The sequence below is a fragment of the Galleria mellonella genome, unplaced genomic scaffold, assembly GCF_026898425.1.
Source record: "Galleria mellonella isolate WM207_F2 unplaced genomic scaffold, CSIRO_AGI_GalMel_v1 utg424, whole genome shotgun sequence".
Taxonomy (NCBI): domain Eukaryota; kingdom Metazoa; phylum Arthropoda; class Insecta; order Lepidoptera; family Pyralidae; genus Galleria; species Galleria mellonella.
In genome coordinates, this window is record NW_026442097.1 from 1,149,011 (window position 1) to 1,172,075 (window position 23,065).

The following is a 23,065-nucleotide window of genomic DNA, read 5'->3' on the forward strand; positions in this document are numbered from 1 at the left end:
GGGATATCGTTAAGGTAACACATAGGAGCTATGAAGTGATGGTATAAGGCAGGGGGAAGCACAAGAGACCGAAATGGGTCGACGTGCAACAGCTTAGCTGACCCCATATGCGAATATAAGACGATGAGGTCGAAAAACGAGATACGCTAGTTAAAAAAAAACATACCTGTAAATACAAATACTGTAAACTGGTGAGCACGTTCAGCGCTTGCCACGGCGGTCTGGTCACGCCGTTCAGCGACAAATCGAGCGCTTGCAGCGTCAACAGGCCCGAGAAACTGTCGGACGACAAATTGTCGCCGAGATTGTTGGCGGACAGGTTGAGGCGCAGTAACGCGTTCATAGTCGGCCACGTGTTTGCTTTGATTTCCGATAACTCGTTGTGGGCAAAGTTGAGATCGCTGCAACAATAAAAAAAAATTTGCAACTAACACAAAATCACAAGAATGATCCATTAAAATATTTGGACATATTTTAATGGAATAATTAGATCGAGAAATGTCGACTGGTTTGAGGACCATTCCGGACCGTTAATCGTGAGCGGCTGCGATTAATTACACGTTATTTAAACCGACAGTTATTACAATAAAATATAATGTGTGCTTATGGGATTTTTAGCAATAAATATATAAATAATAAAATACATTTGATTGATAAAATTATAACTAATGATAAGATCGAAGGAAGTTGTGAATGGGAAGACCAAGGCATAATCGTATCAAAAAGTTGATGTCTGTCATGCCTAAATGTCATTTCTTTCATTTATTTACATTTCATTAGGTTCATTCATTCTATTCGCTTTATTCGTTTCATTTGCTTCATTTTTTTTTTTAATTTAGACTTTAATTGAACTGGATTTAATTGCTTTCTATTTGTATACTATTTATTTTTGTTTGTTTTGTTTTTGTTTCTTCTCTTTTTTGTTTTGTGCGCTAGTGTGGGTCGCATACTTCTTCGATTAAATTCTTTGTTTCTTTCTTTCTTCTTTCATTTATCATTGCCTTCCTTCATTTCTAGATAGATAATTTATTTACATTACTTACAGCACACAAATTATTATACTAACATACACATAATACATAATAAAAGAGATAAAAGAATGAAAATAAAAAAGCAACAAAACAAAAAAAAACAAAAAGCAAAATATATAAAACAACAATTTCCTTCTTTCATGCGTGTGCCACAGCACAGATAATATAATTACTATACTAGTACAGATAGATCATGTTGAACAAACAAGTGAAAAGCTCTAAGTCGGCTTATTCTTCGGCTTAATTTTTAGTTGCTTATATGTGCGCTAGATGCCGCTACTTTCTTAGTCGCTCGCCAGCTCAAGCTAATAAATTAATTTACCGATGACTACTAATTGCGTAAGCAACTTATAGATGGCGTAAATCTCTGTGGCGTTTGCTGTTATTGTGGAATGTTATACCTATACATATAAATAATAATTACCTATCTATTTGAATCGTTTCGGCGGTCTCGTCTTGCGTTTATACATATATAGTTCAGTAGGTAAGTATTGCACGAGACTGCGTAGGAATTTAAATAGCTCGCTTTACATGAATCGTAATACGATATACTTTACGTAACTCTCCGAATGTGTTAGGTTTTTTTTTTATTATATAAATAGATAAGTACTTAGTATACTCGTGTTATCATGTCGTTCTATATTTGTCATTTCTGAACTTATTTAGTTACTTTAATTCAATATGCTTTACGTGTTCTTGCGTTCATTGCATGTAAATTTTGTGATAGGTAAAGCGTTTTTGTGGAACAAAATGTTAGTACTGTGTGAGGATGATGATGATGAAATCAGTCACTGTGTCTAGTCAGTCCGAGTGTCTAGTGCCCGAGTATCTAGTGTCAAGTATCTGAGTGTCTAGTGTCAAGTGTCTGAGTGTCTAGTGTCCGAGTGTCTAGTGTCCAAATGTCTGGCGTCCGGGTGTCTAGTGTTCGAGTGTCTAGTGTACGAGTGTCTAGTGTCCGAGTGTCTAGTGTCCGAGAGTCTAGTGTCTAGTGTCACGTGTCTAGTGTCCGAGTGTCTAGTATCTGAGTGTCTAGTGTTTGTGTGTCTGAGTGTCCAGTGTCCGAGTGTCTGAGAGTCTAGTGTCAGAGTGTCTGGTGTCCGAGTGTCTAGTGTCTAAATGTCTGGCGTCCGAGTGTCTAGTGTCCGAGTGTCTAGTGTAAGAGTGTCTAGTGTCCGAGTGTCTAGTGTCCGTGTGTCTAGTGTCAAGTGTCTAGTGTCCGAGTGTCTAGTGTTTGTGAGTCTGAGTGTCTAGTGTCCGAGTGTCTGAGTGTCTAGTGTCTGTGTATCTGAGTGTCTAGTGTCCGAGTGTCTGTGTGTCTGAGTATATAGTGTCTGAGTGTCTAGTGTCTAGTGTCCGAGTGTCTAGTGTCCGAGTGTCTAGTATCTGAGTGTCTAGTGTCTGTGTGTCCGAGTGTTTAGTGTCTAGTGTGCGAGTGTCTAGTGTGCGAGTGTCTAGTGTCAGTGTCTAGTGTCTGTGTGTCTGAGTGTCTAGTGTCCGAGTGTCTGTGTGTCTGAGTATCTAGTATCTGAGTGTCTAGTGTCTGTGTGTCCGAGTGTTTAGTGTCTAGTGTGCGAGTGTCTAGTGTCAGTGTCTAGTGTCTGAGTGTCTAGTGTCAAGTGTCTAGTGTTCGAGTGTCTAGTGTCTAGTGTCCGAGTGTCTAGTGTCCGAGTGTCTAGTGTAAGAGTGTCTAGTGTCCGAGTGTCTAGTGTCCGTGTCTAGTGTCTAAGTGTCTAGTATCTGTGTGTCTGAATGTCTAGTGTCCGAGTGTCTGAGTGTCTAGTGTCCGAGTGTCTAGTGTCTGAGTGTCTAGTGTTTAAGTGTCTAGTATTTAAGTGTCTAGTGTCTGAGTGTCGAGTGTCGAGTGTCGCGTGTCGCGTGTCGAGTATCGAGTGTCGAGTGTCGAGTGTCGAGTGTCGAGTGTCGAGTGTCGAGTGTCGAGTGTCGAGTGTCGAGTGTCGAGTGTCGAGTGTCGAGTGTCGAGTGTCGAGTGTCGAGTGTCGAGTGTCGAGTGTCGAGTGTCGAGTGTCGAGTGTCGAGTGTCGAGTGTCGAGTGTCGAGTGTCGAGTGTCGAGTGTCGAGTGTCGAGTGTCGAGTGTCGAGTGTCGAGTGTCGAGTGTCGAGTGTCGAGTGTCGAGTGTCTAGTGTCTAGTGTCTAGTGTCGAGTGTCGAGTGTCGAGTGTCGAATGTCGAGTGTCGAGTGTCGAGTGTCGAGTGTCGAGTGTCGAGTGTCGAGTGTCGAGTGTCGAGTGTCGACGTCGAGTGTCGAGTGTCGAGTGTTTAGTGTCTAGTGTGCGAGTGTCTGAGTGTCTAGTGTCTGTGTGTCTAGTGTCTGTGTGTCTGAGTGTCTAGTGTCCGAGTGTCTGTGTGTCTGAGTATCTAGTATCTGAGTGTCTAGTGTCTGTGTGTCCGAGTGTTTAGTGTCTAGTGTGCGAGTGTCTAGTGTCAGTGTCTAGTGTCTGAATGTCTAGTGTCAAGTGTCTAGTGTTCGAGTGTCTAGTGTCTAGTGTCCGAGTGTCTAGTGTCCAAGTGTCTAGTGTAAGAGTGTCTAGTGTCCGAGTGTCTAGTGTCTAAGTGTCTAGTATCTGTGTGTCTGAATGTCTAGTGTCCGAGTGTCTGAGTGTCTAGTGTCCGAGTGTCTAGTGTCGAGTGTCGAGTGTCGAGTGTCGAGTGTCGAGTGTCGAGTGTCGAGTGTCGAGTGTCGAGTGTCGAGTGTCGAGTGTCGAGTGTCGAGTGTCGAGTGTCGAGTGTCGAGTGTCGAGTGTCGAGTGTCGAGTGTCGAGTGTCGAGTGTCGAGTGTCGAGTGTCGAGTGTCGAGTGTCGAGTGTCGAGTGTCGAGTGTCGAGTGTCGAGTGTCGAGTGTCGAGTGTCGAGTGTCGAGTGTCGAGTGTCGAGTGTCGAGTGTCGAGTGTCGAGTGTCGAGTGTCGAGTGTCGACGTCGAGTGTCGAGTGTCGAGTGTTTAGTGTCTAGTGTGCGAGTGTCTGAGTGTCTAGTGTCTGTGTGTCTGAGTGTCTAGTGTCCGAGTGTCTGTGTGTCTGAGTATCTAGTATCTGAGTGTCTAGTGTCTGTGTGTCCGAGTGTTTAGTGTCTAGTGTGCGAGTGTCTAGTGTCAGTGTCTAGTGTCTGAGTGTCTAGTGTCGAGTGTCGAGTGTCGAGTGTCGAGTGTCGAGTGTCGAGTGTCGAGTGTCGAGTGTCGAGTGTCGAGTGTCGAGTGTCGAGTGTCGAGTGTCGAGTGTCGAGTGTCGAGTGTCGAGTGTCGAGTGTCGAGTGTCGAGTGTCGAGTGTCGAGTGTCGAGTGTCGAGTGTCGAGTGTCGAGTGTCGAGTGTCGAGTGTCGAGTGTCGAGTGTCGAGTGTCGAGTGTCGAGTGTCGAGTGTCGAGTGTCGAGTGTCGAGTGTCGAGTGTCGAGTGTCGAGTGTCGAGTGTCGAGTGTCGAGTGTCGACGTCGAGTGTCGAGTGTCGAGTGTTTAGTGTCTAGTGTGCGAGTGTCTGAGTGTCTAGTGTCTGTGTGTCTGAGTGTCTAGTGTCCGAGTGTCTGTGTGTCTGAGTATCTAGTATCTGAGTGTCTAGTGTCTGTGTGTCCGAGTGTTTAGTGTCTAGTGTGCGAGTGTCTAGTGTCAGTGTCTAGTGTCTGAGTGTCTAGTGTCAAGAGTCTAGTGTTCGAGTGTCTAGTGTCTAGTGTCCGAGTGTCTAGTGTCCGAGTGTCTAGTGTCCGAGTGTCTAGTGTAAGAGTGTCCAGTGTCCGAGTGTCTAGTGTCTAAGTGTCTAGTATCTGTGTGTCTGAATGTCTAGTGTCCGAGTGTCTGAGTGTCTAGTGTCCGAGTGTCTAGTGTCGAGTGTCGAGTGTCGAGTGTCGAGTGTCTGAGTGTCGAGTGTCGAGTGTATCGGCTCGGTTTGTGTCGGGTGTCGTGTCTCGTGTTGTGTCGAGTGTCGAGTGCCGAGTGTCGAGTGTCGAGTGTCGAGTGTCGAGTGTCGAGTGTCGAGTGTCGAGTGTCGAGTGTCGAGTGTCGATTGTCGAGTGTCTAGTGTCCGAGTGTCTAGTGTCCGAGTGTCCGAGTGTCTAGTGTCAGAGTGTCTAGTGTAAGAGTGTCGAGTGTCGAGTGTCGAGTGTCGAGTGTCGAGTGTCGAGTGTCGAGTGTCGAGTGTCGAGTGTCGAGTGTCGAGTGTCGCGTGTCGAGTGTCGAGTGTCGAGTGTCGAGTGTCGACGTCGAGTGTCGAGTGTCGAGTGTCGAGTGTCGAGTGTCTAGTGTCCGAGTGTCTAGTGTTTAAGTGTCTAGTATTTAAGTGTCGAGTGTCGAGTGTCGAGTGTCGAGTGTCGAGTGTCGAGTGTCGAGTGTCGAGTGTCGAGTGTCGAGTGTCGAGTGTCGACGTCGAGTGTCGAGTGTCTAGTATCCGAGTGTCTAGTATCTGTGTGTCTGAATGTCTAGTGTCCGAGTGTCTGAGTGTCTAGTGTCCGAGTGTCTAGTGTCTGAGTGTCTAGTGTTTAAGTGTCTAGTATTTAAGTGTCTAGTGTCTGAGTGTCGAGTGTCGAGTGTCGAGTGTCGAGTGTCGAGTGTCGAGTGTCGAGTGTCGAGTGTCGAGTGTCGAATGTCGAGTGTCGAGTGTCGAGTGTCGCGTGTCGAGTGTCGAGTGTCGAGTGTCGAGTGTCGACGTCGAGTGTCGAGTGTCGAGTGTCGAGTGTCGAGTGTCGAGTGTCGAGTGTCGAGTGTCGAGTGTCGAGTGTCGAGTGTCGAGTGTCGAGTGTCGAGTGTCGAGTGTCGAGTGTCGAGTGTCGAGTGTCGAGTGTCGAGTGTCGAGTGTCGACGTCGAGTGTCGAGTGTCTAGTGTCCGAGTGTCTAGTATCTGTGTGTCTGAATGTCTAGTGTCCGAGTGTCTGAGTGTCTAGTGTCCGAGTGTCTAGTGTCTGAGTGTCTAGTGTTTAAGTGTCTAGTATTTAAGTGTCTAGTGTCTGAGTGTCGAGTGTCGAGTGTCGAGTGTCGAGTGTCGAGTGTCGAGTGTCGAGTGTCGAGTGTCGAGTGTCGAGTGTCGAGAGTCGAGTGTCGAGTGTCGAGAGTCGAGTGTCGAGTGTCGAGTGTCGAGTGTCAAGTGTCTAGTGTCTAGTGTCCGAGTGTCTGAGTGTCTGTGTGGCTGAGTGTCTAGTGTCCGAGTGTCTAATGTCCGAGTGTCTAGTGTCTGAGTGTCTAGTGTCAAGTCTGTGTCTGTGTGGCTGAGTCACTAGTGTCCGAGTGTCTGAGTGTCTAAGTATCTAGTGTCTGAGTGTCTGAGTGTCTAGTGTCCTTAGACACTATACTACACTCGGACATTAGACACTCAGACACTTGACACTCATACACACAGACACACAGACACTAGACACTCGGATATTAGACACTCAGATACTTGACACTCAGATACTTGACACTCAGATACTTGACACTCAGACACTAGACACTTGACACTAGACACTCAGACGCTGGACACACTGACACTAGACACTCAGACACTAGACTCTCAGACACTTGACACTCAAACACACAGACACACAGACACTAGACACTCAGACACTAGACACTCGGACACTAGACACACAGACACTAGACACTCGGACACTTGACACTCAGACACTAGACACTTAGACACTAGACACTCGGACACTAGACATTCAGACACTAGACACTCAGACTCTAGACACTCGGACACTAGACACTCGGACACTAGACACTTGACACTTAACACTCAAACACACAGACACCAGACACACAGACACTAGACACTAGACACTCGGACACTAGACATTCAAACACTGGACTTTCAGACACTAAACACTCAGACACACAGTCTCTAGACACTCAGATACTAGACACTCTGATTCTGATCGATAGATCGATAGTCTGAGTGTCTAGTGTCTGCGTGTCAGAGTGTCAAGTGTCTGATAGTCTAGTGTCTGAGTGTATAGTGTCTGAGTGTCTCGAGACTGTGTCTGAGTGTCTAGTGTCTGCGTGTCAGAGTGTCAAGTGTCTGATAGTCTAGTGTCTGAGTGTATAGTGTCTGAGTGTCTCGAGACTGTGTCTGAGTGTCTAGTGTCTGTGTGTTGTGTCACAAAATGGTCACAACGCAGTTTATTGCTTTGCCCTCAAAGGAGCAAAACACTATTGCTCCATTCGTTTATTACATCCGCTTCATTTACTTCGTCTGCTTCATTCACTTCACTTACTTCTTTCGTTGAATTCAGTTCATTCCCTTCCTTCGTTTCATCTAATAATAAATCAAAAATTATCAAACGTTATCTATATATGAACAATATCGGAATGGGTTAGCTTTTCCCCATCATTCATATCCAGCAAAATCCAATATCTTATATATAAAATTCTCGTGTCGCGGTGTTTGTTACCAAACTCCCCCGAAACGGCTTTACCGATTTTTATGAAATTTTGTGTGCATATCGGGTAGGTCTGAGAATCGGCCAACATCTATTTTTCATACCCCTCAATGTAAGGGTTACCCTCCCCAAAATTTTTTTTTTTATTTTTTTGACAAATTTTTCCATTTTTATTTTATTATAATTTAGCATTGTATTCAACCCTTAGTCAACCCTTGTATTTTAATTGCGATTTTTATATTTCGCAATAAGTGGTTAAACAACGTTTACAGGGTCTATATATATATATATATATATATATATATATATATATATATATATATATATATATATATATATATATATATATATATATATATATATATATATATAATGGTACCAATATTACTTATGCCTAGTATACAAGAATAAAGCAGACTCACCCTAAACTTATGGGTATCTGGGGGATCCTCTCCAGATGGTTATAACTGAGATCCATGGTCCTGCAGCTGGCCAACTTGGCGAGACCACCCCTGGAGCCATCTCGCAGCTTGTTGTGCGAGAGATCCACCTCAAGCACCGTCGGTATGGAGCCGAAGGTCGCTGGCTTGATCAGCTCCATGGAGTTGTGGCTTAGGTTCAGGTACCTGGAAAGATATCGAGGGGAGACCGTAACAAACTGGTCAGAGTCACCACTGCTCCATTTCGCCAGTTAACCACTAACTCTGACATAAAATAGTTGTGGATATTTTTCTAACTTACTCATCTTCTTTTTTTCATGAAACTTAGAATGACAAACAAGCTGACGGCCCACCTGATGGAAAGTGGTAACCGTCGTCTATAGACGTCAGCAGTACCATGAACATAACAGAGTATACGAGGTTTGTCCGGAAAGTACGTATAAAAGTTTTTTAAAAATTTTATTTTACAATTATTCAGGTAAATCAATTTTATCCCCTTCAAAGTACTCCCCCTGTGACATAATGCACTTGTGCCAACGCCGTTTCCACTGTGAGAAGGCTCCTTGAAAGTCCTCTGGTTGTAGGTTTCTCAGCTGCCCCGTCGTAGCTTTTTTTATCTCATTTATGTCCCCCAAATGCCGCCCCCGAAGTACCAATTTGGTTTTTGGGAACAAGAAGAAGTCACACGGGGCCAAATCCGGCGAATAGGGGGGTGTTCGGTCACCGTAATGGAATTTTTACTCAAAAACTCACGGACAACAAGAGAGGTGTGGGCAGGGGCATTGTCGTGGTGAAGAATCCAACGCCCCTCTCGCGCCAATTCTGGACGAACTCGTGCCACACGAGCTTTGAGGCGTCTGAGCACATCGACGTAGAATTTTCCATCAACTGTCTGGCCTGGAGGGACGAATTCTTGATGGACAATCCCCGAACATCGAAAAAAACAATCAACATTGTCTTGACATTTGAGCGGGATTTTCTTGATTTTTTTGTTCGTGGTTCCCCGGATGTCTTCCACTCTTTGCTTTGGGATTTTAATTCGACATCAAATTCGTAGAACCAAGACTCATCTCCAGTGATGACTCGGTTCAAAAAGTCACCATTCTCTTCGGCTTCCAACCAGTCCTCACAGCAAGCAACTCTTCGTGATTTTTGATCCGGGGACAAAAGCTTGGGAACGATCTTGGCGCAAATTTTTTTCATTTGAAGTTCGTTTCTTAGAATTTCGTGGACCACGGTTTTGCCCAAATTAAGCTCTTCAGCCACCTGTCTGACCGTTAAACGACGGTCCCCATTAACACAAGTTCGAATTCTTTCCACGTTTTCGTCGGAATGTGAAGTGGAAGGACGTCCTGAACGTGGGTCATCTTGAACGCTTTCTCGGCCCTCTCTGAATCTTTTTAGCCACTTGTGGACGGTTGGTTCCTTCACAGCATCATCCCCATAAACTGTTCTGAGATCGGCAAAAATTTCACGGCCATTCTTGCCGAGTTTCGAGAGAAACTTGATTACGACGCGCTGCTCTTCAACGGAAGCGGGCTCCATGCCGACGGGGTTTCGTTAAGAGGTAACTTCACAGATGGCGTGACAAGCCAGTTCGCACCGCACGGCGGTCAGACCAGAACTGAAGCATTGTTAGGGACATAAGGAAGGGGTCCTGCGCTTACCTGGCCTCCCCACTCCTCTTTCTCGCATTCCAGAACACTTTTATACGAACTTTCCGGACAGACCTCGTATTGTTTCGCCCATGACAACTAATGCGTTACCATTCCTGAGGACTCAGGTGTTATTCCTCTGTACCCAGTAAATTCACGCCATTATCCCACCCTTCAAACCGAAACACAACTGCTTTACGGTTGAAACACGAATGGGACAGAGGTATCCAAGTAATCGACTTTTGTACAAAGTCTCCCTCTCCCTTTACAATCTATACTGATATATCAAGCTTAAAAATGTATTTATATGTGTCGATCTCTCTCTTGCATTCATAGAGCACGCCTATTAATATTTTTTCCTATATCTCTTCCATGTACAGACAGCTAGCAGATACGATTTTATTATAAATTTTTTTACCACACAGGGGGCAAACGAGCATGCGGCTCACCTGATGGTAAGTGACTACCGCCGCCCATGATCACCCACAACACCAGCGGTATTACAGATGTGCTGCCGGCCTTTTAAAAAGGAATATGCTCTTTTCTTGAAGGATATGTTGTCGTATCGGTTCGGAAATACTGCTGCTTGTTTTCCACCTCAGTGGTATATAAAAAAAATTACCATAAATAAAAAAAAAAATACTCACCGCAAAGAGAACAAATTCTGGAACACTCCATTGAATATATCTGTTAGGTTGTTATTGGACAAGTCGACTGTATGGAGCTCATACAACTTGGGGAACGCCATCTTGGGGATCTTCTCTAAACGGTTGTACGATGCGTTCAACACTTGTATACCGGTCATATTGTGGATTGGTATCTGCAAATCATTTTCATACATCAAGCCACTTCCAAAAGTGGGCGTGGCTTTAGCTTTTTTCCCACTACCCGCCAAGAATTATAAAGAAAAATTGTACAAAGTCTTCCTCTGGTGAAAGGTTACCAGAGGGAGACTTTGTGCAAAAGTCGATTGCTTGGTTACCTCTGTCCCATTTGTTTCTACCGTGAAGCAGTTGTGTTTGCATGGCTGTGTTTCGGTTTGAAGTGTGGGATATGGCGTGAGTTTACTGGGTACGGAGGAATAACACCTGAGTCCTCAAGAACGGCAACGCATGGGGGGTATCATGGGCGAAACAGTATACTCTGTTATGTCCATGGTACTGCTCATGTCTATAGACGATCCGTCAGCCGGGCGGGCCGTCAGCTTATATGCCATTTTAAATATCATACAAAAAAACTTACAATTAATAAAAAGAGACAAATTATAAGAACCATTGAGGTCAGAAAGGAAAAAAATTTTGGGACACTTGATACGACACGACGAACTTATGAACATTATAATAGAAGGTAAGATAGAAGGAAGGAGGGGAGAGGGAGACCGAGGCATAGTTACATCAGGCAGATCAAGATAGGAGTTGGTGTCGTGTCGTATCAAGAGGTGAAGGGATTCGCTGCAAATCGTAGTGAGTGGCAAGAGCTCCACCGACAAGAGAGCAGCTCTTAAATTGGATAGATAGAAAAAACTTAAGGAGTAAATTCCATTATCTTTTTGAAACTCACGAACGTAACCTTCGTTCCAATAATACTCTCTGATTATCTTTCCCCTCTCACCGTACTGGTTACGCTTCAAACTCCTTTCTCCTACATTCTTCACGACTCTGGAACGCGCTTCCTGATGCCATTAAGAGACTACCGTCTAAACCGTCTTTCGAAAAAAACGTTCACGCTCACTTTTTATTTTTATCCAAGCAGTAAGTGCTTTATATTATTCCCAAATTCGTGTATAATATAGTATATATCATATATGTGTAAGTATATTTGTTATTCATATATATTTATTCGTTTATATATGTAATTTTAGTATGTATGTATATCAATAATTACTAGTACCGCATTCGAGTATTCTGACACTTGCCTACGGTTGACTGGGAGAGAATGCTTTTAGCATTAAGTCCGCCATGTACACATATTTGTACTAATGAATAAATAAATAAATAAATAAATAAATACACTCACCTGTGAGAAATCCGTGAAATTATTATATGCAACATTGAAGAGAGACGCATAAGATATTTCGTCGAAGGCCAGCCTTTTTATTTTCTCCAATCTATTATGACTGAGGTCCAATACGGTCATATTGTTGCAATTCTGGAACGCCCCTTTCTCTATGGTCGTTAATTGGTTGTGGGATATATTCACTATGGCCAGGTAGAGGTCTGTGAACGCTTGCGAGTCTATGGTCGTGATGTTGTTCTCGGCTAAATTTATTACCTGCAAAAATATTTAAACGATTATATGGCTTTTTTTTCGGACCATTTTTACATAATAGAATGGTTACCCGGCCTGCGCTATCGGTATACGCTGGCCAGGCACCAGTAATAGATGACAGGTGAGGATGAAAGCAGGTCAGTTAGCCCATCGTGACGAATTTCACAAGAATTAACCACGATGGTTTCCAGGGGGAACCACGTTGAGGTCGACCTGATAGGGTATATTGTTAGTATTGGGGCTGTTAGATCCCATTATTAACAATCCCTTTCCCCATGTATGGCATTATTTACAATTGTAAATACTTGAAATTAAGATTTTATGTTCATATTTTTTGCTCTATGGTAAAATAAATAAATGTCACTAGCGAAGCCTTGAGTTCATACATTTTTTTTTTAATAAAATACAGCCCAAGTTTCTCGCTGATACTGTTTAAAATCTATTAAGTTTTTTTGTTATTTTTTTTTTATACAACTTAGAATGGCAAACAAGCTGACGGGAATTCTGTCATGGTTGTAATCTTTGGAATTAAACTAAAATTGTGATAAAAACTTAAATACAAAGAAAGGTAATGTTTTAGTCATGAACGATGAGGAATAACACCTGAGTCCTCAGGAGTGGCAACGCATGGGGGGGTATCGTGGGCGAAACAGTATACTCTGTTATGTCCATGGTACTGCTTATGTCTATAGGCGACGGTTACCACTTTCTATCAGGTGGGCCGTCAGCTTGTTTGTCATTCTAAGTTGTATAAAAAAAAAGCTCAATCAAATTTTAATAAAATTTGGTATAATAAATTTGCTAACTTGACACGATGGACACTTCATATACTGATTGATTGATACGGGCAAAACCGAGGGAAACAGATAGTAAACACATAAAACATAGTAATACCACTCACCTCAGCATATTTGACTTGTTGGAACATTTGGTAGTCGACCTTCGTGATCCTGTTCCTGGCCAGGTCCACTGTACCGATGCGTGTCACTGATGAGAACGTCCCCCGGCCGATGTCTGAGATCTGATTGTCTTGGAGGAAGAGACGCCTGGAATTTTATTAATGTTATATCAATGAGCCCACTACAATCCAGTGCTGGACATAGATCTTTCTCAAAGCACGTTACTAAGTACGATACTTCAGCTCTTCATTATCATCACCATTTCAGCCATTATCCGTCCACTGCTGAACATAGGCTTCCCCCATAGAATGCCAGAACAGTCCTGAGCCACCTGCAACCATTAACTCCCTGCAACTTGGTCAGGAATAACGGAGCCACCGGAGACTAGGGGGCCGTTTTCTTATGCTGTTTACCATTGCGGTGTTTTGCCAGTAGCTGCCACGCTTGGCAGGCGGGTTGGCAACCGTAGTGCGGTTTTGTGGCAAAGCGTGTAGTTAGACAGACAACGGTAGCCTAATAGAAATGTGAATCCATTATCCAATATTCAATAGCGCAGACGGGGTTGCCATTCCATTTCCACCTTGATGGTCCTTCGAGCCGGATCTTTTTAATCAAATCTCGATCCAAACAAAGTTATGACGACGATGAGCAATCAGCAGCGCTTACCTGAGGAACCTCATCCCCCTGAAACTGTTGGTGTCCAACTTCTTAATTTTATTGCTGTTTAAATGCAGTACTTTCAATACTGTATTTCTTGCGAACATTCCTCTGTAATTAACCAATAAATTTTATTTACACAATTTACTTTTTTATTATATTAACTGTTAACCGTCCACTGCTGAACATGAGCCTCCTACTAGAGGAGGGGTTTTGCCAGTAGTTGCCACGCTTGGCAGGCGTATTGGCAACCGCAGTTAGGATATGGCGATGTTTAACGAGGGACGCTGCTGTCAATCCCTCAACTATTGAGTTCCCTTAGTCGCCTCTTACGACACCCACGGAAAAGGAAGGTATGGCCCATTCTATGCCGGAACTACTAGGCCAGAGAATCACTAGATAAAACATGCTAAATATGTGTTACGGTATAACTTAACACTGTATATGCCATACGGTATATTTTTTTTAATATTATTAAGGATTAATTTAGATAATATATGGCTGTATTTTATTTTAAACCTGTGTAAAGTCGGGACAGGTCACTAGTATATTATAAACTTAATTTACTTGACATTATTTTTAATTCTATTCCATGATGGTGGTTGAAAAGATATTTCTCCGAGAGACTACAGCATAAAGTTCTTCAAAAAAGTGGTAAAGAGGTTTCTTCGTGGTCGGCTACACGCTCGTAGTACCCCTGGTATTGCAGGTATTCATAGGCTACGGTAACCGTTTACCATCAGATGGGTCATAGGCTTGTTTGCCACCTCAGTGGTATAAATAAGCCCCTTTTATGACGAATCAATATCGAACACATATTTTTTTCTTTAAACTGACAACTAGTTTTTATAATATAGTTGATATTTACCAGAGGGAAACTTTGTACAAAAGTCGATTGCTTGGGTACCTCTGTCTCATTCGTGTTTCAACCATGAAGCAGTTGTGTTTGCATGGCTGTGTTTCGGTTTGAAGGATGGGATATGGCGTGAATTTACTGGGTTTACAGGGTACAGAGGAATAACACCTGAGTCCTCAGGAATGGCAACGCATGGAGGGTATCGTGGGCGAAACAGTATACTCTATTTTGTGCATGGTACTGCTCATGTCTATAGGCGACGGTTACCACTTTCCATCAGGTGGGTCGTCAGCTTGTTTGCCATTCTAAGTTGTATAAAAAAAATGACTAGTAGGAGAGTCGTCATCGTCACATCAGTGGTTAACTGTCCACTGCTGGACATAGGCCACCTTATAAACGTGGGGAACGTTCCTTATGGCAATAAGGAACGTTCCCCAGCCACATACATCCATTGACTCCCCTCAATACATTCGAGGTCTATGCTCCATCTATTGGGGGGTCCTACACAACGTTTGCCTGTACGGGGCCGTCACTCAAGAACCTTTCTCCCCCATTTTCAAACGGTTACATATACTTTAATACCTGGGTATATCAGCGATCAGGTTATGGCTGGCATTGCACCAGCCGAGCTTCGTCAAGTCACCAATATGGCTGCCGTCCAGTTTCGTTATATTGTTGTGGCTGTAACGGAAATAGTGTAATCAATACACGGTATACGTCATTAGGCAGTAGCGTTATTTAATAAATCACCTGACCAGTTGAAAATTGTACAAAATCTCAATTCCTTTAAAATTAAATCACGATCCCTTTTTTTTTTTGAGAAAAATATACTAACAGAAGGACCAAAAAAAATCTAAATTCTCGGCGATTTTTCAAATTATATATAATAATTATAATTATATTTATCCTTGATAAAAAAATTGTCGCATTATCAAAAAATACCTTATGTCGAGCACTTCCGCGTCCCTGAGTCCTTTGAACTGATTTCTCTTCAATGTTGCCAACCTGTTGCCGTGTAGATCCAAAGTTTTGAGTTTCTTCAAGTTCTGGAAATTAATTTTTTTTTTCATTTATTCTTTATTGACCCCATTACAAAAAATGTCTGGTACAAATGGCGGACTTAATACTATGTAGCATTCTCTCGCAGTCAACCTTTGGCAAAACAGAAATGTAGACAGTATTATAGTTAGAGAAGCAATTACAGACATGTCCAATCACTATGTACATAGTATAGAACAAAGTCGCTTCTAGTCTGTCTGTCCCTTACATCTTTAAAACTACGCAAACAAATTTTGATGCTGTTTTTTTATTAGATAGTGTGATTCAAGAGGGAGATTTATATGTATAATACATGCATAATATTGTAGAGAAACACTGATAATTTTAGAGGTTTCTAATGTGATGTCGTAAATAAACACGTTTTTTGTGTTTACATTGCAAACGCAGGCTGAACCCCACGAGATAAATCAAAATAATGTACTACAGTATACATGTGTTTACTTTAAGAAGGTCCACAAAAAAATCGGCGATGGTATATGTCTATCTCTTAAGGATAACCCACAATAACCATTTTTTATCCTTTACATTTTACGGGAAAAAATGGCTTATTTACGAAGTGATTTTAAGCAATACAGCATTAATTTTTATCCAATTAAGTACCTTAAAAACATTGTGCATTTAATATAGAACAATATGACCCTTTACAGTATGTAATTTAAATGAATCTTTTCGAAGATATTACAAATTTAAAATGCAGGGACATAGCGGTTGCGGCAGTACCGGCCGGGTGGCCGGTGCTGATAATAAATAGCGCCGCGCTATTTATTATCAGCATTGGTCCCGTGCAAAGCCGGGTCGAGTTGCTAGTAAATAAATTAAAAAATACCTGGAAAGCTTCAACTGGTAAGTCAGATATGAGTCCATTGGTCAGGTGCAACCTCTCCAACCGGCCCACCGCCTCACTGCCAGCGAAGATATCCTTGCCCAGCGTCCTCATCTCGTGTCCATCAATTGACAACAATGATAAGTTACTTAGGATCTGGAAAATAAAAAGTTCTATCACACATCACTGTCCAATCGAAGGACAAGGCATCGTTAGTAACAGGGGTCTAATTGCCCCATTACTAGCAATATACCCTATCAAATCGACCTCCACGCGGTTCCCCCTGTAAGCCATCGTAAATAATTTATTATTAAATTCAGCACGATGGGCTAACTGATCTACCTTATCATCCTCACCTACCATCCTTCACTGGTACCTCACCAGCGTATACCAATAGCGCAAGCGGCTACTATTTCACTATCATGTATTAAAAAAAGCATTTAAGGTAGAGTTTTGGGTTTTTAAGGCAGAGTATTGCTCCTCAATGCTCCCCCCCCCCCCCAACCCTAGCTAAGACCAGGCATAACTATAATAATATTAATGACCGACATACCTTGAACGCTTCCTTCGGAAACTCAGCAATTTTTGTGTTGACCATCCTTAGCTCTTGGAGAGTCCGGTTGACACCAGCGAATGCATACTCGTCTATGGTTTTTATTGGTGTATCCACTATATGCAAAACCCTTATGGTGGAACGGTGTAATAGAGCACCATGGAGATGGACTGGAATAAAGTGTATTTTAAAATTAATACGGGAATGAATGAATTATCATTTATATAAATTCTGTCAATTTATATGTTTGTTCAAGCATCATGCAAACACTACTGCACCAAATTGCATGCGGTTTTTACAATTGTACTCCCGAAGGTCTAATTTAAAATCTGGTGAATGTATTCTTTTAATATGCCATCTAAAAGTGATTTATTTAATTAGTTTCCTATTTCTAAAATCCATACATAAATAGTAAAAAAGCATAAAGATTAAATAAATTAATAGCTCAATAAATGTATTTACTATCATACATTATAAGAAACAATGTTAATTCTCTACAAATAGAATAAATGTGGAAGTAAGTTTGTTTGTTTGACTTAATATCTCAACAGATCATTATGAAATTCAGTACATTTATTTATTTATTTATTTAAGGAACACCAACAGCATATTGCATTATAACATATAGGTATAACAAACATTAAATATAATACAATATTAATGCACACGCCTGTTATAGGTATTCACAGCATTCACTTTAACATAATTATACAGTGCAAGAAAAAATAAACATATAACCTAAGTTGTGAGCAATATCAGAAAATACGATTATGAGTGAATTGAATTAAAAAAATAATATAATTAATATTTTATATGTTTAACATACTCCTAACCAATTTCACTGTTTACTAAGTAATTAAGTATAATTTCACATAAGTAAATAAAAGAACACTTACAAATTTTACATTCCCTCAGTTCCAACCTTTCAATTGGCAACCCTAATCCCGCTATGTTCCCCAATCCCACACTGAGTACTGCCAGCCCTGTATTCTCGCATTTTATGTACAACCCTGCGTCTGTCCCTTTCTCGCAAATGCACGGGTACAGCAGCTGTTGCTGTGTCTCCTTTGGGCATGGGTATGCCGGGCCTGGTGGGACATACTCTGATGATATGTATGGCAGCAGGGTCAATAAAATGATGATCATGATGGTAGGTCGGTGATCTGAAAAGTAAATAATATTCAATCAGAAAATAATACTTCTACTATGGACAATTCAAACTTTTATAACTTGGGGAAAGGGATAGTTAGTAATAGGGTCTAACAGCCCCTGGTTTGCTAGCAATATATCCTATCAGGTTAACCTCCATGCGGTTCCACCTGGAAACCATCATAATCAAGTCTTGTTGAATTCATCACGATGGGCCAACTGACCTGCTTTCATCCTCACCTATTGTCTCTCACTGGTGCCGCACCTGTGCATACCAATAATGCAGACTATGCTATTCTATTTTTATCCATAAAATAAAACTTTTATAACTGTAAAAAAAAAAGTTTTCAAATGCAGTACCATTTTTAGATAGAGGATTTATACATAAGATTCATACCATTTGTAGCATGTCTTTTTATGATATAATAATAAAACTTAACAAAGAATATATATATATATATATAATAAATGGGTTGAGGTCTCAGCTTCCTTTTTCCCAATGGTTTTTAGGATGGGTTGTTTGGGATAGCCAGCAAATTAGATAAGAAAAAAGTTGAAAAATACAGTTTTACAGGGGCAGTTTTACTGCCCCTAAGGGTACCCACTGACCAGACATTCTTAATAAACTTGAGAAATCAAACAACAGTGCCAATTGTACAAACTTTATACAAACTTTTTGTTGTTTGTGTAAAGAAAAAAAAATACAAAAACAAAAAAAAACTTTCATATCAACATATTTCATAAGACAAGTAGATTTGTAAAATTACACTTATATAAAATTAACGAAATACACATAAAAGTAAAACCTGAAAAGACAATAAATTTATATCAAGGCTACATGAGTCAAAGCAAGTCGAGAAGTTAGGAAGTATATACCAATAGTTTAGAAGGTCAAAAAAACCTGTTCCCACCACAATACAGCGTCAAAATATCCACTAATATGTTTGTTTGAAATTCCTTTTAATTTAAATATCTCCTGTAATTAAAAAGTCTTGTCACATAAATGAAACATTGCGCAAATATAAGTTACGTCGTAAACAAAACTGCACTTTCACCAAGGTATAACACATTATAAGACAATACCTGCCAGTAATATATACCCCGACATCAATTACCGTAAATCTTGCAGTCTTTAATTTACTTTTTAAAAGTTTTACATAATATTTTTACGAAAATACTTTCTAAACTCGAAACTATACAAACAACCTTAACATGGTCAACACAAAACTGACAGAACGAGTAATCACTACGTTTTAAAAGTTGACATTGGTCTTATATCCATGAATTAATACATACATGAAAATGAATACATGTTACCTTTTCAATGCAATATAATAATGAACATAAAAAAAAAATATAAATTAATATCCATAGTGTTGTACCACTATTTATATATGTCTCCATCCATAATATCTATATCGACTAAAAACGTAGCTATTTCGTAATATAAAATTTTCAAACTTTACGAAAAAATTGTACAATAAAACAAATACAAGTACTTTATTTTGCTCTACTGTAATTTGAAATCTATTTTTTTAAAATAGCGCCATAACTCTGGCTATCAGGGGGGAGGAGTCCCATTGCTAGCAATATGCTCAACTAGGTCGATCTGCACGTAGTCCCCCTGAAAACTATCGTGCTGAATTCCAGGTGAATCCATCACGATAGACTAACTGGCCTGTCTTTTCATTCTCACATATCATCATTCACTGATGACCCGACAGCGTATACCGTTAGCGCAAGGGAGGTTACCATTCCATTGTCATCCATTAAAAAAATCTGTGTGTGCGCCTGTTTAAGATGATAGAATAGTTTGGTAACATGGAGCATACAAAAATGTTATTTCAACAACGATGTTGCAACTGTCACAGGCCAGCCACAGATTAGAAAGAATAATGTCTAAGAAAACCTTAGATTCAGTAACGTTATACTAGGGGTATGAAAGAAACTAACGATATTGTTATAGATGAAATATTTTCTTCCATAGTAAGTGATATCAATATTTTTATTTTATTTTTTATTTCAATAGGTACACATTACAGAGAATTAACATAGTTACATTAATTTATAAACAACAATTATGTTTTGTTCAAGCTAATCCTCCAAAACTTTGCGTACACGGCATGATCAAAACATAAACACACAGCTAAAGTCTGTAAACACAATATAATTTAAACAACAAAAAATGGATAATCATACTCGTATATATATATATACACATATATATATATATATATATATATATATATATATATATATATATATATATATATATATATATATATATATATATATATATATATACACACAGACACAGACACACACAGACATACAAACACAGACACACACACACACACACAAACACGCGCGCGCGCGCGTACACACATACAGAAACACACATACCACGGTGTACATATTACGTTCATATATATGTTACAACAAAAGAAACTATCTACTAATTACAGAGGAAAATAATACGTAAACGTCGTGACGAAAATTACTGAACTTCTGACCAAATATATCAAGCTTTTCACCATCCTGATGAGCACCACCACGCTGAACATTATTATAAGACCGGCACATTCTTAAAATGGAATTGTTAAATGAAACATTATTCCTAGTGTTTGGCACATCAAAAACACGGGAGTTACGACATTTATTGTTAGTATTAAAGTATAGTAAATTAAGTAGCGAGGGACAGTCAACCATAGAATTAACAATTTTATACAAGTAAATTAATTCAGCCGATTGTCTTCTAGATAATAAATTATCTAATTTAAAGTATTTCATTCGCGAAGCATAGGATTGAAGTTTCCTGACTAAGCCATATCGTCTACAAGTAGTTGCAAGGCACCTTTTCTGTATTCTTTCAATATTTTCTTCATGAATAGCATAATATGGGGACCATATTAAATTACCATACTCAGCAATGGGTCTTATAAGTGTTTTGTATAAGTATAGTAGACTGTGGGGTTTATTAAAATTTTTAGTTGCTCTGTATATGAACCCAAGCAACTGGTTACAACGACTGATGATATAATCATAATGTACACGAAAAGATAATTTTGAATCAAACATTATTCCCAAATCTTTAACCACATCTTTACGCTTAAGTTTTTGCTTGTTCATGCTATACTCAAATATAAATTTTAGAGACCTTGAAGCAAAAGATATTGTGTTACATTTTTTTACGTTCATATACATATTATTGGCACAACACCATTTGTAAATATTATCAAGATCCTTCTGTAACTGCAAACAATCTTTGAAACTATTCACTACGCGATAAACTTTGAGATCATCAGCATAAAACAAGCATTCACTTTTTATAGAGTCTACTAGGTCGTTAATAAACAAAATAAATAATAAGGGACCCAAGTGCGATCCCTGAGGAACTCCTGAGGTTACCATAACAGGAGTAGATTGGAAACCTTTAATAGCAACCATTTGACTTCTATTAGAAATATATGATACGAACCAACGATACAACGAGCCATGAATCCCATATGAAATAATTTTTTTTAACATTAGTTCATGGTTCACCTTATCAAAGGCTTTGGAAAAGTCAGTGTATATTGAATCCACCTGTTGGCGATTATTAAATGCATTACAAATGTAGTTTTTGTAGATAAGTAGATTACTAATAGTTGATCGACCAGAAACAAATCCATGTTGCATAGGTATTATGCGCTGTTTAACATGGTTATACAAATGAATATATATTAAAGATTCGAATAATTTGGGCATACAAGACAGTATATTTATCGGTCGATAGTTTTCACACTTCGTTTTATCGCCCGATTTGAATATAGGTATAATAAAAGCGGTTTTCCAATAAGACGGGAAAGAACCGTAGCGTAGAGATCTATTAAATAAAACTTCCAAAGGCACACTAATTTCTTCAGCACAAGCTTTAATAAAATAGGCTGGTATAGCATCTGGCCCCGCGCCTTTGTTAGAATCTAATTTTCTGATACCCTTAATTATATCCTTAGAGGTTATAGTTAAACTACTCAAGACGGGCGTGTTTATTTGTGGCCGATAATTGACTTCACCAGTAGAAATTTCAAAGACTGATTTAAAATAATCAGAAAATAGTTCACATATACCGGGTATTTCTGTTGCCGTTATATTATTGTAGGTCATAGTTTGAGGGATTGTATTGTTTGATTTTTTACTATTAACATATCGCCAGAAAGTTTTAATGTCGTCTGAAAGATCATCTTCTACTGAATTGACAAACGATTTATAGCACTGATCAATCATCTGTTTACAACGTCGACGAAGTAGATTAAATATTGGTGTTTAACATCATCATTATCATATAAGCCGTTACTTAGCCACTGATGAACATATGTACATGCGAAGTCCATAGACAGGAATAGTCCTAAACCACCTGCATCCACTGACTGCCTGCAATGCATTCGAGGTCCATGCTTTATCGAGTGGGAGATTGTCCTATATTGCGTATGACGGTATAACCGTACTGAATCGCTACTCAAGAATCTTTTTTCCTGTCTGTCGTCGGGTTTTCGAGCTATGTGACTAGAGTCACATAGCTCGAAAACCCGACCACTTAAATTTGCTTATCCTTCGGGCTATGTTTAGAGAATTAAATATAGAGACATACAAACAATCATAGATTAAGCATAGTACTTCCGGTCCTTGTCTAAGAATATTACTATCTGATAACCTATACAAGTCCTTATTCTTAATACCTATGACATTTAATTTTGTCATTGTAACATTATCTCTTTCTTCACACCAATATGAATTTAAAAAAATTTAAAAAAGAATTGGATTTATACGTTTATTCAAATTTAAACATCTACAACAGGTATGCCTCCGAAAAAGAAGAAAAAGCCAACAAAACCACCAGAACGATTTCGCTGTGACGAAATCGAAGGAGAAAGATTTCATGCACAAACTGACGATATCTTCAAATATAACTGGTGGGAAGTGTTCTGCTTTCCTTACATATTATGTGCGAGGTTCTGGAACTGCTGTGTATCATTATGTGCTGGAACAAATCAATGCCTCGTCTACTGGATGATGATACAATGGGTTGTATGTAAAATAACAAGATTAACCACACCGAACGCCATCATCTTTCCCTATTACTTCTATATATTTTGTCAAGTTATTTTGTTAACAGTATTTTTCGTTTTACTTTGGCATTGGTTTGGCAACACTGTTATTATTCCTTATTTTGTAGAGTTCTACCACGCGTTGATAGACGACGAGTTAGAACTTAAAATAAAACCAAACATAAGTCGATTGTCCTTTCGACGATATTGCTTTAGGAAAGGAGAAATATTCG

The 23,065-nt window shown here is 40.0% G+C and overlaps 1 protein-coding gene across 2 annotated transcripts in view; it reads right to left on the reverse strand.

Annotated features, from left to right (window-relative positions):
• The window catches only part of LOC113515706 (chaoptin), a 29,060-nt gene extending 10,068 nt beyond the window's left edge, over positions 1 to 18,992 (reverse strand). Inside the window, exons 1-12 of one of the 2 annotated variants that reach the window (XM_052898324.1) lie at positions 18,829 to 18,992; positions 17,493 to 17,759; positions 16,597 to 16,766; positions 16,047 to 16,199; positions 15,104 to 15,207; positions 14,744 to 14,842; positions 13,315 to 13,416; positions 12,651 to 12,795; positions 11,498 to 11,752; positions 10,129 to 10,301; positions 7,809 to 8,012; positions 167 to 401 (exon numbers count right to left, since the gene is read on the reverse strand). In XM_052898324.1, the coding sequence (XP_052754284.1) occupies positions 167 to 401; positions 7,809 to 8,012; positions 10,129 to 10,301; positions 11,498 to 11,752; positions 12,651 to 12,795; positions 13,315 to 13,416; positions 14,744 to 14,842; positions 15,104 to 15,207; positions 16,047 to 16,199; positions 16,597 to 16,766; positions 17,493 to 17,759; positions 18,829 to 18,853 (1,932 nt within the window). In that variant the 5' untranslated portion in view covers positions 18,854 to 18,992. The other variant, XM_052898325.1, reaches the window with a different exon arrangement.
• Between the last annotated feature and the right edge of the window lie 4,073 nt (positions 18,993 to 23,065).